Source organism: Alosa sapidissima, chromosome 6, assembly GCF_018492685.1.
Source record: "Alosa sapidissima isolate fAloSap1 chromosome 6, fAloSap1.pri, whole genome shotgun sequence".
NCBI lineage: Eukaryota > Metazoa > Chordata > Actinopteri > Clupeiformes > Clupeidae > Alosa > Alosa sapidissima.
In genome coordinates, this window is record NC_055962.1 from 31,865,573 (window position 1) to 31,889,496 (window position 23,924).

A 23,924-nucleotide genomic window follows, 5' to 3' on the forward strand; every position below is an offset into this window, starting at 1 on the left:
TCACAAGCTGAAGTGAAGTACACTTTAAAATAGTACTGCGATGATAATAAAGTCTTTCACCCGGAGACTGACATCCACCTGACACCTCAACACGTGATCTGTAACTGCTGTTAACACATATGCATAATCACTGCCAACACACACACACACACACACATTCATTAAATTGATATAGCCTAATATTACAACAGCAGCAGTCTAAAGTTGCATGTTCTTTTACTGCATTTCCTGGCCACTGATAAAATGTTAATTTTACATACATTAAACCGAGTTAAATCGGTTTAAACCGTGTGCTTTAAACCGATGTAAAAATAATTTATCTAACAACAGATAGATAGATAGATAGATACTTTATTGATCCCCAGGGGAAATTCAACAGTTATGTCTGTCAACAGCATGAAAGCACCTGAGGAATGGGCATGAGAAGTGTGTGTGTGAGTGTGTGCGTGACCTTGTTATCACCTGAAGTTATGGCTCATGTTTGTATGATAGAGTGTGTGTGTGTATGCGTGGTGTGTGTGTGTGTGTCTGAGTGTGTGTGTGCGTATGTATTCTCTGAGCTGTAAGTTCAAAAGGACGCTTGAGGAGTCAGCATAGTCAAACGTCAGAACCTCTCCAATTACTTACAGAGGGTCTAAAGTAATTTTAGCAAGACGTTTAGACACACACACACACGCACACACACACTTATCACTGTCACCAACCCTCAACTCCTCCCCTTAGCACGCATATTCATGAAGAGCACCACACTCCACTCCTGCACCAAACAGCCAGTGAGCAAACACACCAACAGCCAGACACCTTCTACTCTGGGAAAGGCAGATCCCCATTTGAAGACCCTTAAGAGGATAAAGTCTTTCACTATAGGACTTTAGCGGAAGGCCTTCACAGAGGGATTTACCAGTTTACTTATTACTGATCTTCATGTACTTTCACTGCGGACCCAGTGTGGTGCGATGCCACACTCCCGGGGACTGTGACAACCGGTAGCCAGGGAATCTTGAGTTCCAGGTTCTAATGGTCTCATGATGGATTCATCTATGGAGCACACAGAAGAAATCCAAGAAATCCAAGATGAGGTCCAGTTCATGGAAGATGTCATGGACTCCACCTGGTCCTGGGTAATGTTCCTGTGTGTCACTGTCCCCCCCCCCATCCCCAGGCCTGTGCCTCAGGCTAATGATGATCCCATATGCGGTGTGGAACTCTAAAAAGCATGACAACCCAAACCAAGTTTCTCAGCATGTAAAGTGTGCCCCTGCATCTCAAACACATAAAAAATTAAATGTTGTATTTGTAGTGCATGGATACAGTGCAAAAGCATGTTTCAAATCGGTTTCTATAGTTACAGTTTGTTTGGCAGCGGCCCTAAAGGTCAGAACTGAAGGGAAAATAATTAGCATGATGAATGAAGATGAAGCAGAGAGTCCTAAGTAGCATCTGGTTACCCTCTACAGGGAAATGAAATACTTAGAAGAAGAATGAGATCAAATCCTATATTCCAACACTCCATTCTATAAATGACAATTCAAAACATTTTTATTTTACATTGGAAACGTAAATTAATATGTATTGAAGTATGTTTCCTCTTACTGTAAACTGGTTATATCAGTAATGGAAAAAAAGGCATCACAAGGTCAATAAGAACCCTGAAATTTTTTTTTGTTTTTGTCTGTGCATCATGGAGTGTGACATCCAAGCAGTATTTATATCTGCTATGTCATTCTTCTTGTATAAGAGTTTCATATCAGTAGACCAGGTCCATTACAGCACCTCATCCATTCCACCCCGCCGGATCATGTTTGCCCTGGTAGTCATGCGTCTCTTCATGGCTGGCACCGGCGCAGGCATCGTCAGTCACACCTGCAGGGAATCGTGCATGCGTGCAGCCCGGGTGGCACTGTGTGAAAGGGCAGCACACTGGCACACCGGGGACAGCAGCTGGTGTTCTGCCAGTCACCAAGTAATCCCCCGTAAGGTGATCCTGTGCAGGGAGTGAGAGCGAGAGAGAGAGAGTGAGAGCGAGAGAGAGAGAGAGAGAGAGAGAGAGAGTGGGGGGGGGGTGGAACGAAGGAAAGAGAGAGAGAGGGCAAGACTGAATGTGCTGGAATAGGATAGAATACGGGATAGGCCATATGAGTGGAGAGAGAGAGAGAGAGAGAGAGGAGAGAGAGAGAGGAGAGAGAGAGAGAGAGAGAGAGAGAGAGAGAGAGAGAGAGAGAGAGAGAGAGAGAGAGAGGGCAAGACCATATGTGCTAGAGAACACAGGATAGGCCCCAGGGGTAGAGAGCATGTGAGTGGCATGTGGAGAACGAGAGAGAGGAGAGAAAGAGAGAGAGAGAGAGGGGATGTGTGGAACGGAAGAGAGAGAGAGGGGATGTGTGGAACAGAGGAGAGAGAGGGGATGTGTGGAACGGAGGAGAGAGAGGGGGGGGCAAGCCCAAATGATAGAGAAGAAGGGATAGGGGGTACAGAGCATGTGTGGAGTTAGTATCAGAAGAGAGTGAGACAGAGAGAGAGAGCGAGTAAGGTGATAGCAGTGGGGTGATGTGGGTAGAGAGGGGTGTGTTGATGGGGTGAGGGTGCTGGGTGATCCTGTTGGTGGCTCACGGGTCGCGAGGCTGAGGGGTGCTGGAGATACCTCCTGGTTCTCCTCCTGCTGCCTCCTCAGAAAGGATAATACCCTCCTGAACCAAGCCTCTGGATGCCACCCATGTAACCATGAGCCACTGCCGATGATTTACGACCATAACACGTCTCAGGGTGTCCTTGGCATGGGGACAGAGATGTTTGTCAAGGTCAACTTAAGGTCAGCAGAGAGGCCTTCTGGAAATTATCCAACGATGCTGACAGCAAACCTCAAGCCATGCACTTCCTTTAGGAGACAGAAAGCTTAAAACACACACCTCACTATCATAAGCTGAACATTACTACAATATGTCACTTGGCTATAGTTGAAAACTGGGCAACCCTTCTTTTAACTGGTCTTTTTTTAAAGCAACACTATGCAGGTTTAGGTATTTTTGGCGACTGTAGAGCTCCCTCTAGAGTCGCGATGTATTTATGTGTTACTCTGCTATTGTAAATATCAAACTTCTCGCGTACACAATGCAAAAGCTTTTTATTGTGGAGGTGAAGGATTAAAGGAATTATCCTGAGTAAAATGCACTTTAGATCAATTTACGGATGATTGGGAGTACATACGTTGAGTTGACATCAAAATCATGTCATTCGGATGTGTTTTGAGAAAGTTCGATTTTACCGTTTTTAGTCAAAACTCGTTAGCGTGGAAGTGAGAAGGGCATATTATTTCGCCCTACTCACTACCACGTAAGTGTAATGTTGTTTGGAACTGTACAAGAGGTATAAAAATAGCGTTTTGTAGCGGCAAAATAATATGCCCTTCTCACTTCCACGCTAACGAGTTTTGACTAAAAACGGTAAAATCGAACTTTCTCAAAACACATCCGAATTACATGATTTTTATGTCAACTCAACGTGTGTACTCCCAATCATCCGTAAATTGATCTAAAGTGCATTTTACTCCGGATAATTCCTTTAACAACATGCAAAAACAATCTCCAAAGAGCTATATCTACTGACAAGGTAATGTTTCGCGCGAGATTTGGTGGGCCGCCGTTCTTGAAAGTTGCATGGCCAGTATTCTCTGTAGGGACTCGCTACGTCTATGCTGTATATATGCTAGGTGAACGATTCGCCTATTACAAGTTCGTTTACCATCAACTTGGCTTCGTAAAGGTGAAAATCTTGCATAGTGTACCTTTAAAGAGTAGTCACCAAACAAATGCTAAACTGAAACAATACTAAAACAGCTGGAAATGACCCTTAGATCTTAACTGTCAACTGACCCTTAGCTGACCCTGGCTTTCTCCCCACACTGACCCAAACTCAAGGTCCATAATCCTGGCACTTCACCCTTCCACTAAATCTAAGCAGATTTTTCATTCAACACACAGTTTGGGAACAACAAAAATGAGTCATTAGAATGATGTGTGATGACATAATGTGTGTAATGTGGTTTTGACACACAAATCCTCTTGTACCTCCTGACACTCAGGCCAGAGAATGAGCCAATCAAACAGTAATGAATGCAAGGTGCAGCTTAGTGTACGTGTTTTCACAGTGAAAAGCAGAACTACATTAACGGTCTCACAGATGAAGCAGCAGGTTACTCTTAGTGAACAACGATTATTCCCCTTTTATGTGCAATATATGAGTCATGTTTTGGGGAGGAGTTATTGATGGCCAGTTTGTCACATCACTTGGCCGTCAAGCTCTGATTGGTCAATACATGACACATCCATGACGACAGCCACTTCTTCAGACAGCCCGAGTCTCAGCCTAATGTTCTAGAATGAAACCAGTGACCATGAAGCAGTTAGAGCTTAGTGACATGAATCTAATTAACACTTAAAAACATGCTGATGAATAACAGTGTCCATGGCATAAATAGCTATACACCTGCGATCTGGTATAGACATAAATGGTGCATAAATATCAGAATATTTGTGTCTTCTTTTTTATTCTTGATGCACTACCACATTTCTCACTGCGCTAGTAACATTACAGAAAGGAAAAGCTACTGAGCTAAAAAGGTCTTAAAAAAAAGTGCAGACACCTCTCCACTGGAAATGTCAGGTGCCCTTTTCGGTTAGACTTTACTTGACAGTATCAACATACTGTAAGAGTGACATGACACTGTCATGAACGTGTCATAAACAAGTCATAAACATTTATGACATAATGCTTCTGTTATTAAGTGACATTCGGTTTTGGTCATAACAAGTTAGGGTTAGGATTAGGGTTAAGGCCTATTCACACCAAGAACGATAACGATAACTATAACCATAACCAAAAAAGCGTTCACACTGAACAACGATAAACAAAATCTCTCCTGGTGTTAATGAATGTGACGGTTAAAATTTGATGGGTTCTGATTGGCTATTAGCTATTATCGTTCTGAAAGTCGCTCTGAAAGTGATCCCCAACGATATCGTTCTTCATGTCGTTATCGTTATAGTTTATGTGTGAACGTCGCCATTCATATTAACGAGAACAATATTTATTTATAGTTATCATTATCGTTCTTGGTGTGAATGGGACTTTAGGCTTAGAGTTAGGGTTAGGGTTAGAGGTTAGGATTCGGGTTAGGGTTCATGTGTCATGTGTTCATGACAATGTCATGTCACTCTTATGTCGATACTGTCAAATAAAGTGTTACCCCCTTAGCTCACAGACTGCAGTTATTCCAAAGTAACAACACGTTTACATAACCTTGCCCTGGTGAAGCATCAGGTCACCTCATAGGCTGTGGCCATCCCCGCTGCATGGGGCATATGAAGCTCGTTGACTGTAATGTTAGATCACACTGACTGTAGGAGGAGAGGGATCGCCTGCCTCCAGCACTTACTCAGTATACACACCGAAAACTCAATGGGCATGTGTTGGTTAGGCACTGCTAATCACCCCACCCCCACTCTCATACACACACACACACACACACAGGCTACACACACACACACACACTTACACATACACAGGCTACACACACACGCAGGCTATACACACGCATCTACACACACACACACACATACATGCGCACGGGCTACACACATGCGGTTATGGACCTCGGCCCTGACTGATGGGGCCAGTCCCCTTAATAGAAAGCGCTGAACTGCCTGTCATTCAGAGAACAGCGTGTCCCGCTCCACGTGCTAGTGTCCCTTATGCTGTGACAACTCTGCAGCGCATGCTTGTAAAGAACAGGTCTAGACTGCTACTATTTGCACCAGAGGCTGTAAAGCTCTGCTGAACAGCTGATGATATAATGACTGGCCGCATGCTCGTGCGATGAGTTTGAAAGCTTAATCATACTTTACCCTTGATGTTAGTCACACTGTTCCAATGAAAAGGGGTGGGTGTTTATGTGATGAGAGAATGAATAAACTAAACTCAAACCAAATTCTAACCCAAACTTAATATTATCAAACAAAACTCAGGAAAATTGATGAACAAACAAGTTTTGCACACAGAATTCCCTGATAAATTTCCCTTGATAAGATTTTATTTTGAAATACACAAAGACAAGGTAAACTGTAGGCCTACATTAGGTTACTACTGGAAATGGCAAGAGCACATTCTCAAATAACAGAAAGGGAAATAGGCTACTGCCATTCCCTCGTTCATACTCATCTCAGCTGAAATGCGTAGTGCTCTCTACGGAAATAAGCTGCTGAAATGAAAGCATTCCTGCGTTTTTAAGAGCCATACTTGCCCTCTCATTTGTCTCTCTGTTCAGGAGGACATGGGCACTAAATTCCTCTGACTCAGCACTTTGTCTTTGAAAACAGATGATAGAAAATAACCCCTAAGACTTAGTCGAAAACCTTCTGAACAAAAACAATGCCATATGCAATATATTTGTTGTAACGTTTATACATGGCAACGTTTTTCCTGAGGTAGGCCTACTGTTTTGGTACTATTGTTCAAAACTGGTTTAGATGTAATTAGCCAAAAAAGCTTTGAGCCTGTGACAAAACCATTAAATCGTTGACAAACCTATCCAGTAAGGGACCGTTCATTATTTATAATCGGGGTCACCGGAGGGATTTTGAGTGCTTCAATCAAAAGTTGCATGACCCTCCCCTGCCTGCAAGAAAATTATCGACGACCCTCCAGCAGCCTTTTCAAAAAAGACATGACCCTCCCCAGCCAATTGTTGATACCTTCCACCCACGATACAGAGCGCTATGAAAACACATCAACTTAAGCTGTCGTTCTAAACTCACCCTCTGCTTTCTGATCTTACACATCACACTTCACCAAGATGGTGGCCATTTCAGTAGATTTACTCACTAACATTGTTGTGGAAACACAATAAGCATGGAAACTAAATGCACACTTCCTGCAACTGCATTAGCCTACTTGAAATAAGTTACTCCTCTAGGAAGTATTCACATGAAATAAAACAATAAAACATTGAGACCATTCAACAAAGCACACTGGGTAATAACAAATTCAACACATGAACTTGTTGCTATGGACTCATCTCTAGGCTTCCTCAGTCATTGTAAAGTTGCCGAAGCTGAACATTATCCAAAACTCAATTTCTCAGACGAGCGTCAATTTGGGAGCTTGCTACACTCCTTCCTTCTCAAATGACTTGAATGGCTTTATAAGCATGCACACTGTTTAAAGTTAGGCTAGGCTACACGGTAAACTACAAGTAAACCAAAGTTAAATTTAGCTTTTTTAGGGCTGGATAAAGTTGACCAAATGGATATAGGCTGTTAGGCTTGAATAAAGTAGGCTACTTTGTTGCTCCAACCCTTCCAACGTTAATGGGGACGGATGTTGACATTTTCCGTATTTTGCGTGAGAAACCCGTAAAATCTCCCTTATTTTCATTGTTCAATGTTGACAGAGCTAAGGAACGAAAGAGAACGTTATATGGCGACAGAAATCAACAATCAAACAAGCCACTTTGATTTTTTGCTGTTTTCATTAATACAAAAGATGGGTGACCCCCCCCTCCTAGACAAAAAAAAGTTAGGTGACCCTCCCCTCAACAAAGAATAAAAAGACATGACCCTCCCCTATTTTCCTCCGGTGACCCCGTTTATAAATAACGAACGGTCCCTAAGGCCATCCATTAAAAGAATGAGAGAATTCATTGATGCAGATAAGTGATGGGCATCCTCATGAGATCTCTTCTCCTGGCTGAAACAAGTGTCTAGCAATCAATGGGCATCCTCATGAGATCTCTTCTCCTGGCTGAAACGAGTGTCTAGCAATCAATGGGCATCCTCATGAGATCTCTTCTCCTGGCTGAAACAAGTGTCTAGCAATCAATGGGCATCCTAATGAGATCTCTTCTCCTGGCTGAAACGAGTGTCTAGCAATCAATGGGAATCCTAATGAGATATCTTCTCCTGACTGAAACGAGTGTCTAGCAAGCGATGGGCATCCTCATGAGATATCTTCTCCTGACTGAAACGAGTGTCTAGCAAGCGATGGGCATCCTCATGAGATATCTTCTCCTGACTGAAACGAGTGTCTAGCAAGCGATGGGCATCCTAATGAGATATCTTCTCCTGGCTGAAACGAGTGTCTAGCAATCGTCCTTTCCATTCCTAACACAGACCTTATAACCACACTGAATATTCATGGAAGCCTAACGATGTGGTGTGTATCATATCCAACACAAAGCCCACTGGGACACATACGGCCAGATTCTCTTGCAGCATATGGTTCCTCTCTCGTCTCGAGGCAGCATGTGAGTTTGACTGTAGCGGAGCTCGAGGCCAGAGGTGAGGGAAAGTGAAGTGTGTGCTCTTAAGTGAAAGAGCAGACATATGAGATGTTTTCGTTTGAAACACACGTGAGTGAATTTCCTAAAATATAGCCTGCAAGATCCACTTGAAAGGAATTACTTATTTACTGTGCATCAAACACTTAAAAAAGAACAGAGTTTCATTTTATAGTTATTTTGAACTGGAAATTTAAACATTATGTATACAATATAAATTAAGAATGGTGGCCCCTTTTCAATAGAGATATGTTAGAAAATAAAGCAATGCCATTTTTATTAAGTGGAGGATTTTCTACATGACAAACTTCCTTCAATTTCTCTATGGCAAAATAAAGATGCTAAATATAACCTAGTTACAGTATGTATAGCTACTTCATTGCTTGCAAAGAGTCTGTTGTTATCCCCTCATGCAGATTGGTTGCATGCCCAAACACACAAAACTTCTAGACACACATGTTCAGGCATCGAGCAGCTCTACAGGCCAATGTAGGGCAGTGCGTTTGACTTCTCTCGTGTGTCATTCCAGGCCATGTCTTCATAGCTTACTGCCATTTGCATGTGTGCCTGTGCAATTGTGTGTGTTTGTGTGTGTGTGTGTGTGTGTGTGTGTGTGTGTGTGTGCTTGTATGTGCAAGCAATACAGCTCAGTGATCAGTGAAGATTTTAACATGAATACGAGACTGTGAGGTTTCGTAGACTATACATTTCATTTGCAGAAACAGCTGCCAGGAATTGTAGCAATAGGAATGTTGTAGTATTTTGGGACAAAATGTTATAGAAATCTTATAGGAATACTGTAGTATTTCCGGACATACTGTAGAAGTATTATAGTATTTTAGGACATACTAGTGTATAGAAGGATAGAGGGATTATGGGAGAAATAACCAGCTTTTGAACTGGTGGAAAGGCTACTTTTCCTTTAGCAAAAATGCTAAATGGTCCCTTTGAAGATACAGGACTTTAGTTTGTTTGGATTTAGTGAAATAAGATTAAGTTGAATTCTATTACAATGTTATGTGATTTACAATGTTTGCTCTAAGTTAACATTTTGATTAAAATGCATAATAGACGTTATATGGGAAAAAAGTAAAATAGCCTACCCTAGTTAAATCAAATAATTTACTGAATGGATGGGGCCCAACTTCCTTCTTGCAACATTTCCCGTTTCCTCTTTCAGACTTGTGTCTTTTTAAACCTGCGGTTTGCGTCTCAGACGCTGCCACGCTGGTTTGCTCAGTCACAGAAAAAAAAACCCAACGTGCAACAGAAACCACAACTGCAGACATCGAACGTCAGGCAACGCGGCGCAGCCATTGGTCAATGTGATCACCTCACCGCCTTCCTCACTCACCGTGCCGAGGCCCCAGACAGTCTTTGCCGGCTGGGATCAGGTTACAAACCTCCTCAAGCTTCCGAAGCCGACAGATGTAAATGTTACAGTCACCCCCTATCGCCAAAACGATTTTCTTGATAAGAAATTGAACTCTAGACCGTAAAAGAACAAAGGCTTTATTTGAAAATGAAATTTCTAATCCTATTGACATAGTCTTATTATAATTATGACCAAGTCACAAAGTCTCTCTGTGTGGTGGCTATGAGTATCATTTGATTACAACGATCTGATTGGACCAGTGCGCAGCCTCATCTGCATGTGATGTCATCTGCTGCTCTGGCTGGGGAGAGACTCGGAGGTCCGAGAGAGAGTCAGAGAGAACGAGCGAAAGAGAGAGGAATAAAACAGTAGCTGTGTCATCTTAAGTAACGGAAAGTGGTGATACAGACGTATTCAACACCAGCCTCTTCGTTCTAACGGGAAAATGACACTATAATGCTCCTGTGCGCGACCATCACTAGCCGCAAAAGAGAAGCCCGGCGCATTCCCGTGTTGATGTGAGGACGTCTGCGTGGTACTGAAAAGGTATAGAATTTCAGCAGTATTTTTGTGTTGATGCCGGCTGCTTTAGCCATGTAAACTGTGGGTGAAGTTACTGCATAGCCTACTGTGGGAAATTTACATTCGTTTACTTTTCTGCATGCCAAGTATCTGCTCCTCACACTGAATTTCACCATTTAAACCTTCTTCCTCCTGATATGGGGTTCGTTTTGGGACTGCTGCAGCTGTTCAGTTCAGTGTCAAACAGATAGTCAGCATTAATATATGCTGGAGGCATCTGTCGTATAATGTCCCCAGCGTGATATCTAAAGTGTAATGAACTTTAGGTAATGGAAAATAAGTAGAAAACAAACAAACATATAGGCTATATCCTTTCCTTAACCTGTTTGGTATTTGACCCAGTTTCTATGGTTTAAGCCTGGTGGAAAAGCCAGGCCTTGATGATATATTGATGACCAAGCAGATCACTACAGATATATGAATGCTGGGTTACTGGACTGAAGGATGTTTTCTTTACAATTACAAGTGCTGATCACTGCAGTCATGGTAGAGTAGCCTACCTCTACCAGACTGCAGTGTCCTCTTACAAGCAACTCAACACAAGTCTGCATCATTCATATATGGGAGAGAGAGAGAGAGAGCTGATGTTTACTGATGGGTCCCAAAATGTAGGCTATTTGTTTAGATGAGCAGGTTGAGTTTGTTATGATACAGCTGATAGGTTAGCCTATACCTCAGGCTCACAGGTATCAGCTTTTTTCACATGTTCATATTTTTACATTTAGTCAAATTTGCTCACCACAGTAGCCTACAGCACAGAAGTTTCAATGTTAATAGAACCACCCCATGAGCTGATATGTTGCTCTCTGTTTTTTGGGTGAATCACATTTTTGTGTGGTGGCCTGCCTTCAGTATTTCCAGAGAAACTCCACCACCTCCCTTCTCTCCTGCCTGTGTGTGTTTTCTTTTATTGTGTGTAAGCTATTAGGTAGCAAGTTAACTCTCCTTTGTGACGGGCTGAGTGCTGGCGTTGTGGCAGTGTGTCCCAGCACCACCACCCAGCACTGAAGCTCTATTGGGGAAGGTCACTTTTGGACAACACACCAGAGCTGTGGCCCTTACTGGAATGTTGTTGACCTAAGCTCCATAAGTGACCATGGTATCAAAAACATAGGCCTACCAATGTTTATTTGGTAATTTCATTGAGTGTAGCTATCTGACAATGACAGACACTTATCCCATTACTGCATTGTATAATGCTGCTACATGTCAGTGTTCTGTGAATGTGTCTGATGTATTGTGCAGTCATCAGTGTTGATGTGACACAAGTCTGCATCATTCATATATGGGAGAGAGAGAGAGAGAGAGAGAGAGAGAGCTGATGTTTACTGATGGGTCCCAAAATGTAGGCTATTTGTTTAGATGAGCAGGTTGAGTTTGTTATGATACAGCTGATAGGTTAGCCTATACCTCAGGCTCACAGGTATCAGCTTTTTTCACATGTTCATATTTTTACATTTAGTCAAATTTGCTCACCACAGTAGCCTAGAGCACAGAAGCTTCAATGTTAATAGAACCACCCCATGAGCTGATATGTTGCTCCCTGTTTTTTGGGTGAATCACCTTTTTGTGTGGTGGCCTGCCTTCAGTATTTCCAGAGAAACTCCACCACCTCCCTTCTCTCCTGCCTGTGTGTGTTTTCTTTTATTGTGTGTAAGCTATTAGGTAGCAAGTTAACTCTCCTTTGTGACGGGCTGAGTGCTGGCGTTGTGGCAGTGTGTCCCAGCACCACTACCCAGCACTGAAGCTCTATTGGGGAAGGTCACTTTTGGACAACACACCAGAGCTGTGGCCCTTACTGGAATGTTGTTGACCTAAGCTCCATAAGTGACCATGGTATCAAAAACATAGGCCTACCGATGTTTATTTGGTCATTTCATTGAGTGTAGCTATCTGACAATGACAGACACTTATCCCATTACTGCATTGTATAATGCTGCTACATGTCAGTGTTCTGTGAATGTGTCTGATGTATTGTGCAGTCATCAGTGTTTATCATTGTAATGATGACAGAGGTCTACGTTTTGTTTGAATATTTGATTCTAGCCTTGTCGATCATCTGTATGCTTTTGCAGATTGCTAAATAATGTATTTTTATTGTCCCGCATGTTGAAGTCTATATGCATTTTATGTACAACAAAAACAACTTACTGCACCTTTAATATGAATAACACATAAGACATCGTTTTTTATTATTTATCTGCCAGTCTGATGTAGAGTAAGATAATTCTCTTGAGGTTTGCAGATGAATATAGCAAAGGGCAGGTTGAAACGTGCTTAGGGAGATGTGCTCAGCATTATCTTCTGCCCAAAGCCCATAGGGTATCATACATTCAGATGGCAGAAAAATAAGCACCCTGCTTAGAAAATTAGACAGACTTCTCTGCTTTGATCTATTTTTAAACCTGCCAAGCTTCTTTCAATGCAACTTCTAAGAATAGATGTCTTTGGGTTGATGCATCTTCATAGTAGGACCGGGTTTTGAAGGGGAAGGTTATGTATAATCCAAAGGAACTTGATCTAAGGAAACGATTTAAGAACACCAGTTTGTTCCGTTGATTTGCGGATGTTCTCCCTCTAAGGGCTTATCCGTAACGCTGGTTTCCCCCTGTTGAGGCCTTTGACCCAGGGCAACTGCTTTCACCCTCTCTCTGTCTCTCTCTCTCTCTCTCTCTCTCTCTCTCTCTCTCTCTCTCTCCCGCTCTGACTCTTGTATGCCTGCTGTGGGGGTTTCAGGGTGGACTGGGCAACTGGCAAATCTGTCATGATCTGAATATCATTGTCAAGGACCCCCCCCCCCCCTCCCAGTGCCCATCTCTGGCTCGCATCACTTGGGCTTTTTGGGTCATCAGTGTGGAGAATAATGAATTCTTCCATCTTGTGTTTGTTTTTTAGCCATGTTAATGGTGGTATGGTGTGGTTAGGATTCTGGGATTTTGAGTTTTAATATGTGTTTTTATACATATGCTTAATGCATTTGTTAAGCTTGATGTCTCAAGTCCTGCATTATTCTGAGGGGTCTATCCAGGCCTTAAGAAGAAGAAAGGTGTTTAACCATGTTACTTTCAAAACAACTCTACACCTCTTGTGGTCTGTGACATTTTGTCCCAGTTTGTAGGACACTTAGATGTACAGAGTGTTAGATAAACAGAAAGTGACACAGGAGCCGGTGTTAAGTTGAGGCAACCTCTTTGTCCTGATGGAGTCAGTGTCTGGTGTGGAAGCTCACTGACACACAGACACACTCGGCCTCCGAAGAGGTTTCTCATGGTCAACCCAACAGAGTTCCTCTTGGAGCCCTGCTTGTCTCTGACACAAGCAGTGTTTTTCATACATTGTTTCAATGGCAGTGTATTTTACAGTGTATATAAGCACAGTGGGAACATCTTTGTACAGTATTTGTCAGTGAGTTATTGAGTATTGAAAAGCGTAGTAAAAGTCTTGTTTGTACAGTATTAGTTAATGATTTATTTAGTATTGAAAAGCATAGTAAATGTCTTGTTTGTACAGTATTAATTAATGATTTATTACACTGTATCAATTACAGTGTATTTTATGAAGTACAATGGGAGCATCTTTGTACAGTGTTAGTTAATGATTTATTAAATATTGAAAAGCGTAGTAAAAGTCTTGTTTGTCCTTGTTCTCTCCTTCCGCTACAGTTACATGACAGATATTTCGAGAATCTCTGCTGACATGTGAACCATGTTTCTTCGATGTTGTTGGACATTCAATATGAGCTTAGGATATTGTGATAACACCCAAGAGGTCTTTACAACATCTATTTTAACACTAACTCTGGTTAACACTAACCTTGGCACACCAGCAACAGCCTTTAGCAGCAATGGAAGAGGAATTAACTGCCTGGCATTCTGGGAGGATCCGTGTTGGGTCGAAGGGCTCTAGCAAAAAAGGGGGTTCTGGGAAACGAGGTAGTCGACACAATTGCACCCGAAGAGAGAGCTTATGTTACAGGTCAAAGGTCACGGTGGGCTTTTTATTTTAAAGGTGCAGTCAGTGATCATACTGTACATGATTTCAAGCCTATAACATTTCTTGCCATATTTAGCAACTCTTCACAATCTGTTAACTGCCCATTCCATGAGTACACTGTAGGCAGCCCAGGCTCCGAAAAGTGGGGGCAGCATGTCCCCAAACAAAACGAAAAGTTGGTTCTTGGTTAACATATAATGTAACTGTCTGCTAATAAAACATAAACAAACCTCACTTCCTGTGAAATCACTGACTGCATCTTTAAGAGGGGGCTTTCTATTCTTATTATGACATTCACAGTCTTCCTCTTCAATTGTACATGGCCAGTCTAAGCAATGCCAGCTATTTTTAACTTTTTTTAACAACCAGTTCCACATGTACACTCATATGTTCTTCCATGTTAGTTCCATGTTCTTCCATGTTCTTCCATGTTAGTGTTAATGTTAGTGTGTTGGTGTGATTGTTGGGGTTAGTGGTCATGAATGTGCAGTGGCCATTGTGTTTCCAGTCCTTTGAACACTGAGTAGTCAGCCTAATGCAGGCCTTTACCCATTTCTCCAAACATAAACAAATCATGGCATGATTGCTGGTGCATTCACACAATATAAACAAGTGTGTGCATTCCATTAAACATTCAAAATGAAACAGGAAGCACCAGGCCCAAATTTGTTTCCTATTCATCCTACAAAGAGAAAGTACTCACGTTATTACGGTTATACCCAACTGTGAACAGTAAGTGTTTGTCTTTGAAAAATGCATTTATGACTCTCCTAATTCACTGAGTTCAACACGTGTTCTCTCGGTGCCAAATATGTCATCATTAGTGACTGGCCAATTGATCTCCACTGACCCAGTTATGGGTCTCATGCCTGGCACAGAAGATAATCTTCATCCTTGTCCCAAATTCCACTGAGAATAAAACACCCCTTTTACTGCCAGAGTTCTGATGATAGACCAGATTTATCTAATCTTAAGACCTGATTTTTCCCCAGGCTTGTATGTTGTTCTTTGAAACACATGCATTTGATGTAGCCTAGATACTATACCCACGGTTACTTAAAAAATAACATACAGTACAAATAATGACAGTAATACTAGTGTAGTATTTACATTTTATTTAATTTATGTGGTTATTGTCATATTAAATCAGTAGGTGATCTTAGAAAAGATCAAGAAAAGAAGTGATGATATGGTATTGATGGTGTTCATGCCTCAGTAGATCAGATAACTGTGAGAGCTAGTCTGTGAGAGCTGTCTGTGGTCTGCAGATCTGCACTGACTCCTGTCTGTCTCTGTCCACTTTCCCACCGACTGCAGTCTCAGACCATGAACTACGTGGGTCAGCTGGCGGGCCAGGTGTTGGTGCAGGTGAAGGAGCTGTACCGCGGGCTGAACCCGGCCACACTGTCTGGCTGCATCGATGTCATCGTGGTGCGCCGGCCCGATGGCTCACTGCACTGCTCACCCTTCCACGTCCGCTTCGGCAAGATGGGAGTCCTGCGCTCCCGAGAGAAAGTGGTGAGTTATGTGAGTGAGTGGTGTGTGTTTGTGTGTGTGTGTGTGTGTGTGTGTGTGTGTGTGTGTGTGTGTGTGTGTGTGTGTGTGTGGGGGGGGGGGGGTTAGGGGAGGGGGTTGGGCACCGCCTTAATAGGCCGCTGAAGTTCGCCTAAAAAAAGGACCCAAAAGATGGCAGCCTTGAGTCTTTTTTGAGAAACTTCAGAGGTCTTTGAGAGATTATCCTTAACAAAAAGTACTTGTTTAATGGACAGTCCCCTTCATCAGGGAGCACAGGTGCTCAGGTCAATGCTCTCTGCTGAGCGTTATTATTTAGAATGAAATGCTCTTCTCTGAGCGTTATTTAGAATGAAATGCTCTTCTCTGAGCGTTATTTAAAATGAAACCAGTGATGGGTGAATACATATGACAGAGCTGGCACTTGTCCCTGGATAATGTGTTTCTCCTGGAGCCATGTGTCAGTGTGGGAACTGGAATGAAACTGTTGTCTTGTGATGTGGAGAGGGAGCTGTTCATGTTGCTTAGGAAGGGGAAATGATCTGACTGATCCTACCGCCAACATCTGTTGTACTTCTTGGAAAACTGTCTGTGGTAGTTGTGTTTGTGTTTTCTTTACTCTGTTGTAATGGGAAGTGGTCTTAACTCTTTTGCAACTCATCTCATACATTATAGTCAATGAATGTCTTTTTTAAAAAAGGAGATTTTTTTAACCAAATGTGGCTGCTTGTCCACATAAAAAGACTACCACCACAACTTCTTAAATCTTAAAACTTCCTACTAGATTCCAAATCATTGTGTATTTCATTTTGAGAAGACAGTTTGAAGGCTAGACCAAGAAATGGTTCACTGGTCTGAGACTTGTGCACTGCCCTTTGCTTAACCACAGGTGGACATCGAGATCAACGGGGAGCCCGTGAGCCTGCACATGAAGCTGGGGGAGAACGGAGAGGCCTTCTTTGTGAAGGAGACGGAGAACAATCAGGTCAGCGCTCAGTGAAACGACCATACGGGAGGGCAGAGGCCATTCAGAATACAGGTTCTCACAGGATTTAGTTCTGAAGCCTACATTCTGTTTAGTAGTTGGATTGTTTTCCTAACATTAGAAGGAACAAGTGAAACTCCCCTCTCTTCCGTCCTCTACCTCCTTCTACCACTTTCTCCTTTGACTACACTTTGACTACTACTTCCAACTTTTGCACTCTCATCCTCTGGTGATGGTGTTGATTGTTTTAGTATTAACTGAGAGAGTGCGAGAAAGAGAGAGAGAGAGAGAGAGAGAGAGAGAGAGAGAGAGAGAGAGAGAGAGAGAGGGTGGGGTTGGCATATAACCCTGCAGTAGTCTAACACATCCGGAGATATATGAGCGCCCACATCTGAGCTAGCCCACTGGGTGGGATGGAGGCCTGGATCTGCAGCCGGCCGTGCAGGTGATTTATGGGCCTGCTAAGGGTGTCAGATTCTCAGCCACACTGAGGGAAGCCACCAGGCCCCTCTGGAGCCTTTCTCCCTGGAAGTGTGTCACAGCCCCTTCACCATCCATCTCCCCCTCGTCTGGCTCCACCAAATCAGGCTAACTGGTGTTAGCCTAAAGGCCTGGCTTGAGTAGCATGGAAAGAGCCTAGCATCAGAAAGACCCACACACAGTGTACTCAGGCCCTGTGCTAAAGACATTGACCCGCATTGGTGTGGGCAGGGTTGGGGGATGGATGAAAGCAATGGGAGAGGCTCAGTCGTTAACTTTGTTACCCTGACTCTGGGTGCATTTATGTGGGCCTCTCGATGATAACTGAGCACGGTGATTGGATTTTAACGAGCTACTTAGCTCAAGCATGCTCAGATGTGCTCCTCCTCGGTGGCTGTCTCAAAACGTGAGCTGTTCTCTGCTCTTTACCTCCTTCTGTTCACAACCCTCACAGAATGTGGCCTCTTCCAGGAAGAGGGGATCCTGGGATGGGAAAGTGTTTGAAATTTTGATGCTTACCTTCATCATCTCAAAAGAGAAACAAACGACGAACGCCTCCTCTTTTTTCACAGCACTGCTGCAAAAGCTCAACTTTGGACAGTCATAGAAAGATCTATTACTGTAATAGAAATTAGTTGCTAAAAGCGTTTATCCTGACAATCTAGTTCTGCTTTAAAACACTACTGCTGTTACTAATATGTATAAGACTGTGGCACTGACTGAGCTAAATAAAGACAATATAAGCACATTGAGTCGTAGAGTACAGGGGAAGAATTGGGGCAAAGCAGCTGTAGCTGCCTGCACCAGGTTAAGTACTCACACTATTGGTGTTGACTGTGTGGTTGATGACTGGTTCACTTGCAGATTGGCCCAAGATGGCAACCACACAGATCATGCCATGTCTCAGCTGGGCCAGAGCAGATTGGTTTCAGGCTTGATTTCCTCGAACAGCTGAGAAAGAAAGGGAAAGAAAGAGAGAGAGAGAGAGAGAGAGAGAGAGAAAGAAGGACAGATGGAAAAGAAGTGAGAGACAGAAAGGGAAGAAGGGAACACAGTGGCAGGCTGAAAAGAGGAGAAGAGAGGAGAGTAGATGGGTCAGGGAGAGCTCGTCGGGGCCGGTGGCATCGGGGGGATCAGCGGTTTGGTCCCCATCCAGTTGAAGGGCCACAGGGAGAGCTTTGTGTGTGAGATTAACTCTGCTCCACTTCCAGCTAAAGCATACAGGCTGAGAGTTTGGCCTTCAGTGTGTGTGCTTACTCAGGCCCAGTTGTGACATTCTCACAAACACACACACAGACACATACATACACATGCATAGGTACATGCACATTCAAACACACACAATTGATAAATACCCACTATTTGCATATTATTGCGTTCTAGGTCTGCATTATAGTAACAGGTTTGACAAGTCTCTTTAGTTACATTTCCAGAGCTGTAAACATATTAGCGTTCCAGTATGTGGAAGGTGTGCAGTGTTAAACGGGAAGTCATTGGAAAATGTATATTGAGAAACATTAAGCGGCTACAGAGGAAACTATCTGTGTATATTATTAATAAGCAAATATGAACCATGGCAGTGCTCCCTTACTGTGTTACTTTGCCTACTCTTCCCCATGTGTGTTTTAACATTTGAAGTTTTGTTTACCGACTGACAGGAAGTGGTTCCCGCGTACCTGGCCACCTCGCCCATCCTCTCTGACGGAGGGTCACTGATGGGGGGAGGCGCGCTGCAGATGTCCTCCATGGGCTGCGGAGGAGGAGAGAGCGGGCCGGGGAGCATGAAGAAGAGGAGGAAGAGGAGGAGGAAGTCGAAGGTGGACAGCGTGAAGAGAGAGGGCAGCGCTGAGTACTCGGAGGACGAGGACATGTTCACCATCGACATGAGCTCCAACGAAGGAGAGGAGCAGGGCAATGGCAGGTGGGTGTGTGTGTGTGTGTGTATTATGTGTGTGTGTGTGTGTGTGTGCGCGTGTGTGTATTATGTGTGTGTGTATTATGTGTGTGTGTGCGCGTGTGTATTGTGTGTGTGTGTGTGTGTGTATTATGTGTGTGTGTGTGTGTGTGTGTGTGTGTGTGTGTGTATTATATGTGTGTGTGTGTGCGCATGTGTGTATTATGTGTGTGTGTGTGTGTGTGTGTGTGTGTGTGCGCGTGTGTGTATTATGTGTGTGTGTGTGTGTGTGTGTGTGTGCGCGCGTGTGTGTATTATGTGTGTGTGTGTGTGCGTGTGCGTGTGTGTACAGTATATGTGTGCGTGTGTGTGTGTTTGTGTGTGGAGACATGTGGGTGTGTAGGCCAGAGAGCATATGTGTGGGTGGGTGGGTGTACATTTTCATATGTGTGTGTGTGTGTGTGTGTGTGTGTGTGTGTGTGTGTGTGTGTGATACACACACTACATCTTTGTGTCATTTCCCCCTCCCCACAGAGACAAACACACACACACACACACACACACACACACAAACAAACACACACACACACACAAACAAACAAACATAAATACCCACACCCACACTCCCCCACACACAGTCTTGAACCTAATCCTAACCTTAAGGTATGCGTACCCATATTTGTCCTAGTTATTTTCAGTTTTGTTTGGATTGGAGTTCTTGGAATGTGTCCCGATAGCTTGCACTGGCTACTCGGGAGAGTACTGTAAACAACAGCATGGGTGTTTTGGTGTAGGGTGAAGAGCCGTCCCCTTTCTAGGCCCTGTCCAGCCCTTTCACACAGTGACACACAAACCGCCCTGAACTGAGTGCCTGAAGTGGGTGGCATAGCTGTGCTGACCCATTTAATGGACTGAGGCATAGCAGGCTATAATAAAGCAAGTCATCCCAGTCTGGTGGGTGCATTGATATAAAACACACCAACAAACAAACAAACAAACAAACAAACAAACAGCAGTGATGAGAGAGGAAGGTAAAGGGAGAAGAGAGGAGAAGAGAGGACAAAAGAGGAGGTGGGAAGAAAGGGAGAATAGAGGAGAGAGGAGGATAGAGGAGAAGAGAGGAGGTGGGAAGAGAGGAGGATAGAGGAGAAGAGAGGAGGTGGGAAGAGAGGGAGAATAGAGGAGAAGAGAGGAGGTGGGAAGAGACAGAGAATAGAGAAGAGAGGAGGATAGAGGAGAAGAGAGGAGGTGGGAAGAGAGGGAGACATTGATGAGGGTGGTAGAGGGGTTCTTGTAACTTTCCAGGCAGTAGTTAAGAGTGATGAGGTGGAGTTTGCCTTGGTGAGACATTCAGAAACCCACCAAAGAAACACACCTGATATGAGAGTTGTGATGTTTTTGTTTTGAAGGGGAGCTGTTTTGTTGTATTCTAGAGTGGGGACTGTGCAGTCGTCGGGCAGGTTAGTGAGAGCGTAGTTTTGCTGTGTGTCAGCGATAATTGAGAACTACTCCGGCTCTTTTCAGTACCAAAACCCTGCAGAGGTCTGCCAAGGTCTTTGAGCCAGCTGCACGTGATGAGGGCTGTTTACAGACCACGTTCCCACAAAACACCCAGCTATGTCTCGCTTCCTCTGCCAGAATATTTGTGTGTGTGTGTGTGTGTGTGTATGTGTGTGTGTGTGTGTGTGTGTGTGTGTGTGTGTGTGTGTGTGTGTGTGTGTGTGTGTGTGTGAATGTACATGCATGCATGCGGGTGTACTAGTGTGTGTGCGTGCGCTTGTGGTTGTGTCTATGTGTGTGCGCGCTCATGTGTGCGTATGCGGGTGTACTAGTGTGTGTGCGTGCGCTTGTGGTTGTGTGTACGTGTGTGTGCGCGCATGTGTGCGTATGTGGGTGTACTAGTGTGTATGTGTGTGCATGTGTGGGTACAAAAGTAATTCGACAGGCCAAAAAAATTGTTCTGTCTTCAACATTATTTTGCATAAATGCAATGTTAATAGAAAACCCATACTTTAATGCACATACTTTTCCTAATAGATTGAGATAGAGGAGGCAAAAACAAATACAAGAGAAAAGAGAGAGAGAGAGAGAGAGAGAGAGAGAGAGAGAGAGAGAGAGAGAGAGACAATAGGAAAAAGAAAAACTGTGGTTCTTTGTAATCTTTACAGCATAAGGCGTTCAGTAACAGGAAGTAGAATGCTGACCAACGTTTCTCCACTTCCCCATTTCTACTCTCAACTCTCTCTGACCCACAGGCCTTTGCGGTCACTGTGCAGTGTCTTGGTCCAGACTCCAGGATATACAAGTTTCCGTCATTCCTAGAATGAGTCCTCCGTTTCCTTCTTTCTCATAGAGCATCTATCTATTAGTCCCACGCCCAGTGCTGAGGCTGAATGGACATTCATGATACTATTTATTGTGCTTATGTTTATGTTCATAAAATTATTAACAGATGCTTTTGGTCCAAAACAAAATAACGTACATTATAATGTAACCAAGGACCAAATGAAACCAGACCCCTCCCTTGAATGTTCCCGGAGAAAGCCCACACAAGGTTTCGTTTTTGTTTGGGGGACAGGCTGCCCCCACATTGTGTCTGTTTCCAGTTTTCGGAGTCTTGGCTGCCTACAGAGACTGAGTCTTTTTACAGTGTACTCACGGAATGGGCAGCTAGCAGATTGTGAATAGGTGGTTGTTGAATGTGACAAAAAATGTTATGGGCTTAAAATCACGTATGATCGCTGACTGTTGTCATTCAGACTTGTTTTATTTCTGCCATAGTGTTTTTGCTGGAGCGTTTTTGTTCTTTTTTAAATACCAAAACACTCTATTCATGAGTGTATCACTGCACCCTTACCCTGGCCCCTGATCCTGTAGGATGATGGCTATCACTGCACTGTACTGTACAGAAAGTCCAGGCGCTGTAAATCCCTACTGGAAAAGCTTAGTTTATCAGGCCCACGGTGTTTTTCCATGGCTCAGTGGGTCATCCAACGCATTAATCGGAATGATATCAATTGACAGCCTGAAAACAAAGTGGTAGAGTAATAACAGCAGAATAACACTGGACAGAAGGAGTTTATGTGTCTCCGGCTCATTGTTCTAAGTTAATGACTGGAGTGACAGAGAAAGAGAGAGAGAGAGAGAGAGAGAGAGAGAGAGAGAGTGTGTGAGTGAGAGAGAGAGAGAGATAGAAAAACACTGAGCACAAAAGCTTTTCTTTGGCTTCCTCATGCTCTGTGTCAGAAGTTGGCTGTGCTCGGGAGCCCCACTGCTGGAGTACCCACAGTGCACTGGGGTATCGACAGACAATGAACCTGGCTGCGCTCTTATGGACCTGCCTGCTGTCTGTACACAGTCATTGGGCTGTGCTTTGATGGAGTCTCGCTTGTTAAAAGCTTGTCGATGTTAAAGCGTCCACCATCTCCGTGTCGCCAACCTCTAAGACACACAAGAATAGCCACACTGAAAAGAGAGACTTGCTAAGTACATGACACTAAGTCTCTCTTTTCTCTTTCTTTCTCTCTTTCTATCTGTTCTATCTCTCTCTCTCTCTCTCTCTCTCTCTCTATCTGTGTTTCAGGAACTCACTGCGAGACATGATGACTAATGGAGGCACATCCAGCAGCACTTTTAAGCCGACCACTGTGTACGCTTGTTCAGATGGGGACTGGAGCCCTATTCAGAGGTGACCAGCACACACACACACCCACACACACATGTGACACACACACACACACACACACACACACAGACGCACACACACACACACACACACACACATGCACACACACACACACACACACACACACACACACACATGAAAGCAACACTCCCTGCTGAAAGGTATATTAAATATATATATCTGTCTCCTCTCACATCTCTCTCTCTCACTCTCTCTCTCTCACATCTCTCTCTCTCTCTCTCTCTCTCACATCTCTCTCTCTCACATCTCTCTCTCTCACTCTCTCTCTCTCTCTCGCTCTTGCTCTTCCTCTCGGCTCTTCTTTCTGTCCCCTTTCTCTCTCTCTCCCATCCTTACTTCTCCCCTCTCTGCTTTTCTCTCCCTCCCTCTCCCTCTCTCTCTCTCTCTCTCTCTCTCTTCCTCTCCCCCTCTCTCTCCCTCTCTCTCTCTCTCTCTCTCTCTCTCTCTCTCTCTCTCTCTCCCCCTCTCTCTCCCTACAGCCCAGGGACATCCAGGCCCTCCTCCCCTAAGAGTGACTCAGAGCTGGTCACAAAGCAGTCTGAGTCCAAGCAGGACAATCCGGCCATGCTGTGGGCCTGGGGAGAACTGCCCCAGGCTGCCAAGGTAATACAGGGCTCATCCATGCATCCATCCATCTATACATTAATTAATTCATTTATTCATTCATCCATCCATCCATCTATCCATCTATACATTAATTCATTCATCCATCCATCTATACATTAATTAATTCATTTATTCATTCATCCATCCATGCATCCATCCATCTATACATTAATTAATTCATTTATTCATTCATCCATCCATCTATCCATCTATACATTAATTAATTCATTCATTCATCCATCCATCCATTCATTAATTCATTCATTAACTTTCCCAGTCCCTCAATCACCTACAGGAGAATACTATTCTCTCAGTATTTCATTCAGGCTTTTATTTTAAATCCACTTACATTGGCACACAGTTGCACACACTTAGTCATCTATTTTGGTACACACTCAGCCGCAGAGAGTGCAACTGATCCGAGAATGTAATGGTCCTTACATGTAATCGGGTGCAGATTTG

The 23,924-nt window shown here is 43.7% G+C and overlaps 1 protein-coding gene across 2 annotated transcripts in view; it reads left to right on the plus strand.

Moving 5' to 3' along the window:
• The first annotated feature begins 783 nt into the window (after positions 1-783).
• lpin1b (lipin 1b) overlaps positions 784-23,924 on the plus strand; it is a 35,210-nt gene continuing 12,069 nt past the window's right edge. Inside the window, exons 1-6 of one of the 2 annotated variants that reach the window (XM_042094667.1) lie at positions 784-1,121; positions 15,597-15,797; positions 16,681-16,776; positions 18,915-19,177; positions 22,734-22,838; positions 23,336-23,459. In XM_042094667.1, coding sequence (XP_041950601.1) covers positions 1,026-1,121; positions 15,597-15,797; positions 16,681-16,776; positions 18,915-19,177; positions 22,734-22,838; positions 23,336-23,459 — 885 coding nt within the window. In that variant the 5' untranslated portion in view covers positions 784-1,025. Of the gene's footprint in view, positions 1,122-9,758; positions 10,251-15,596; positions 15,798-16,680; positions 16,777-18,914; positions 19,178-22,733; positions 22,839-23,335; positions 23,460-23,924 lie in introns of those variants that run through there. The other variant, XM_042094668.1, reaches the window with a different exon arrangement.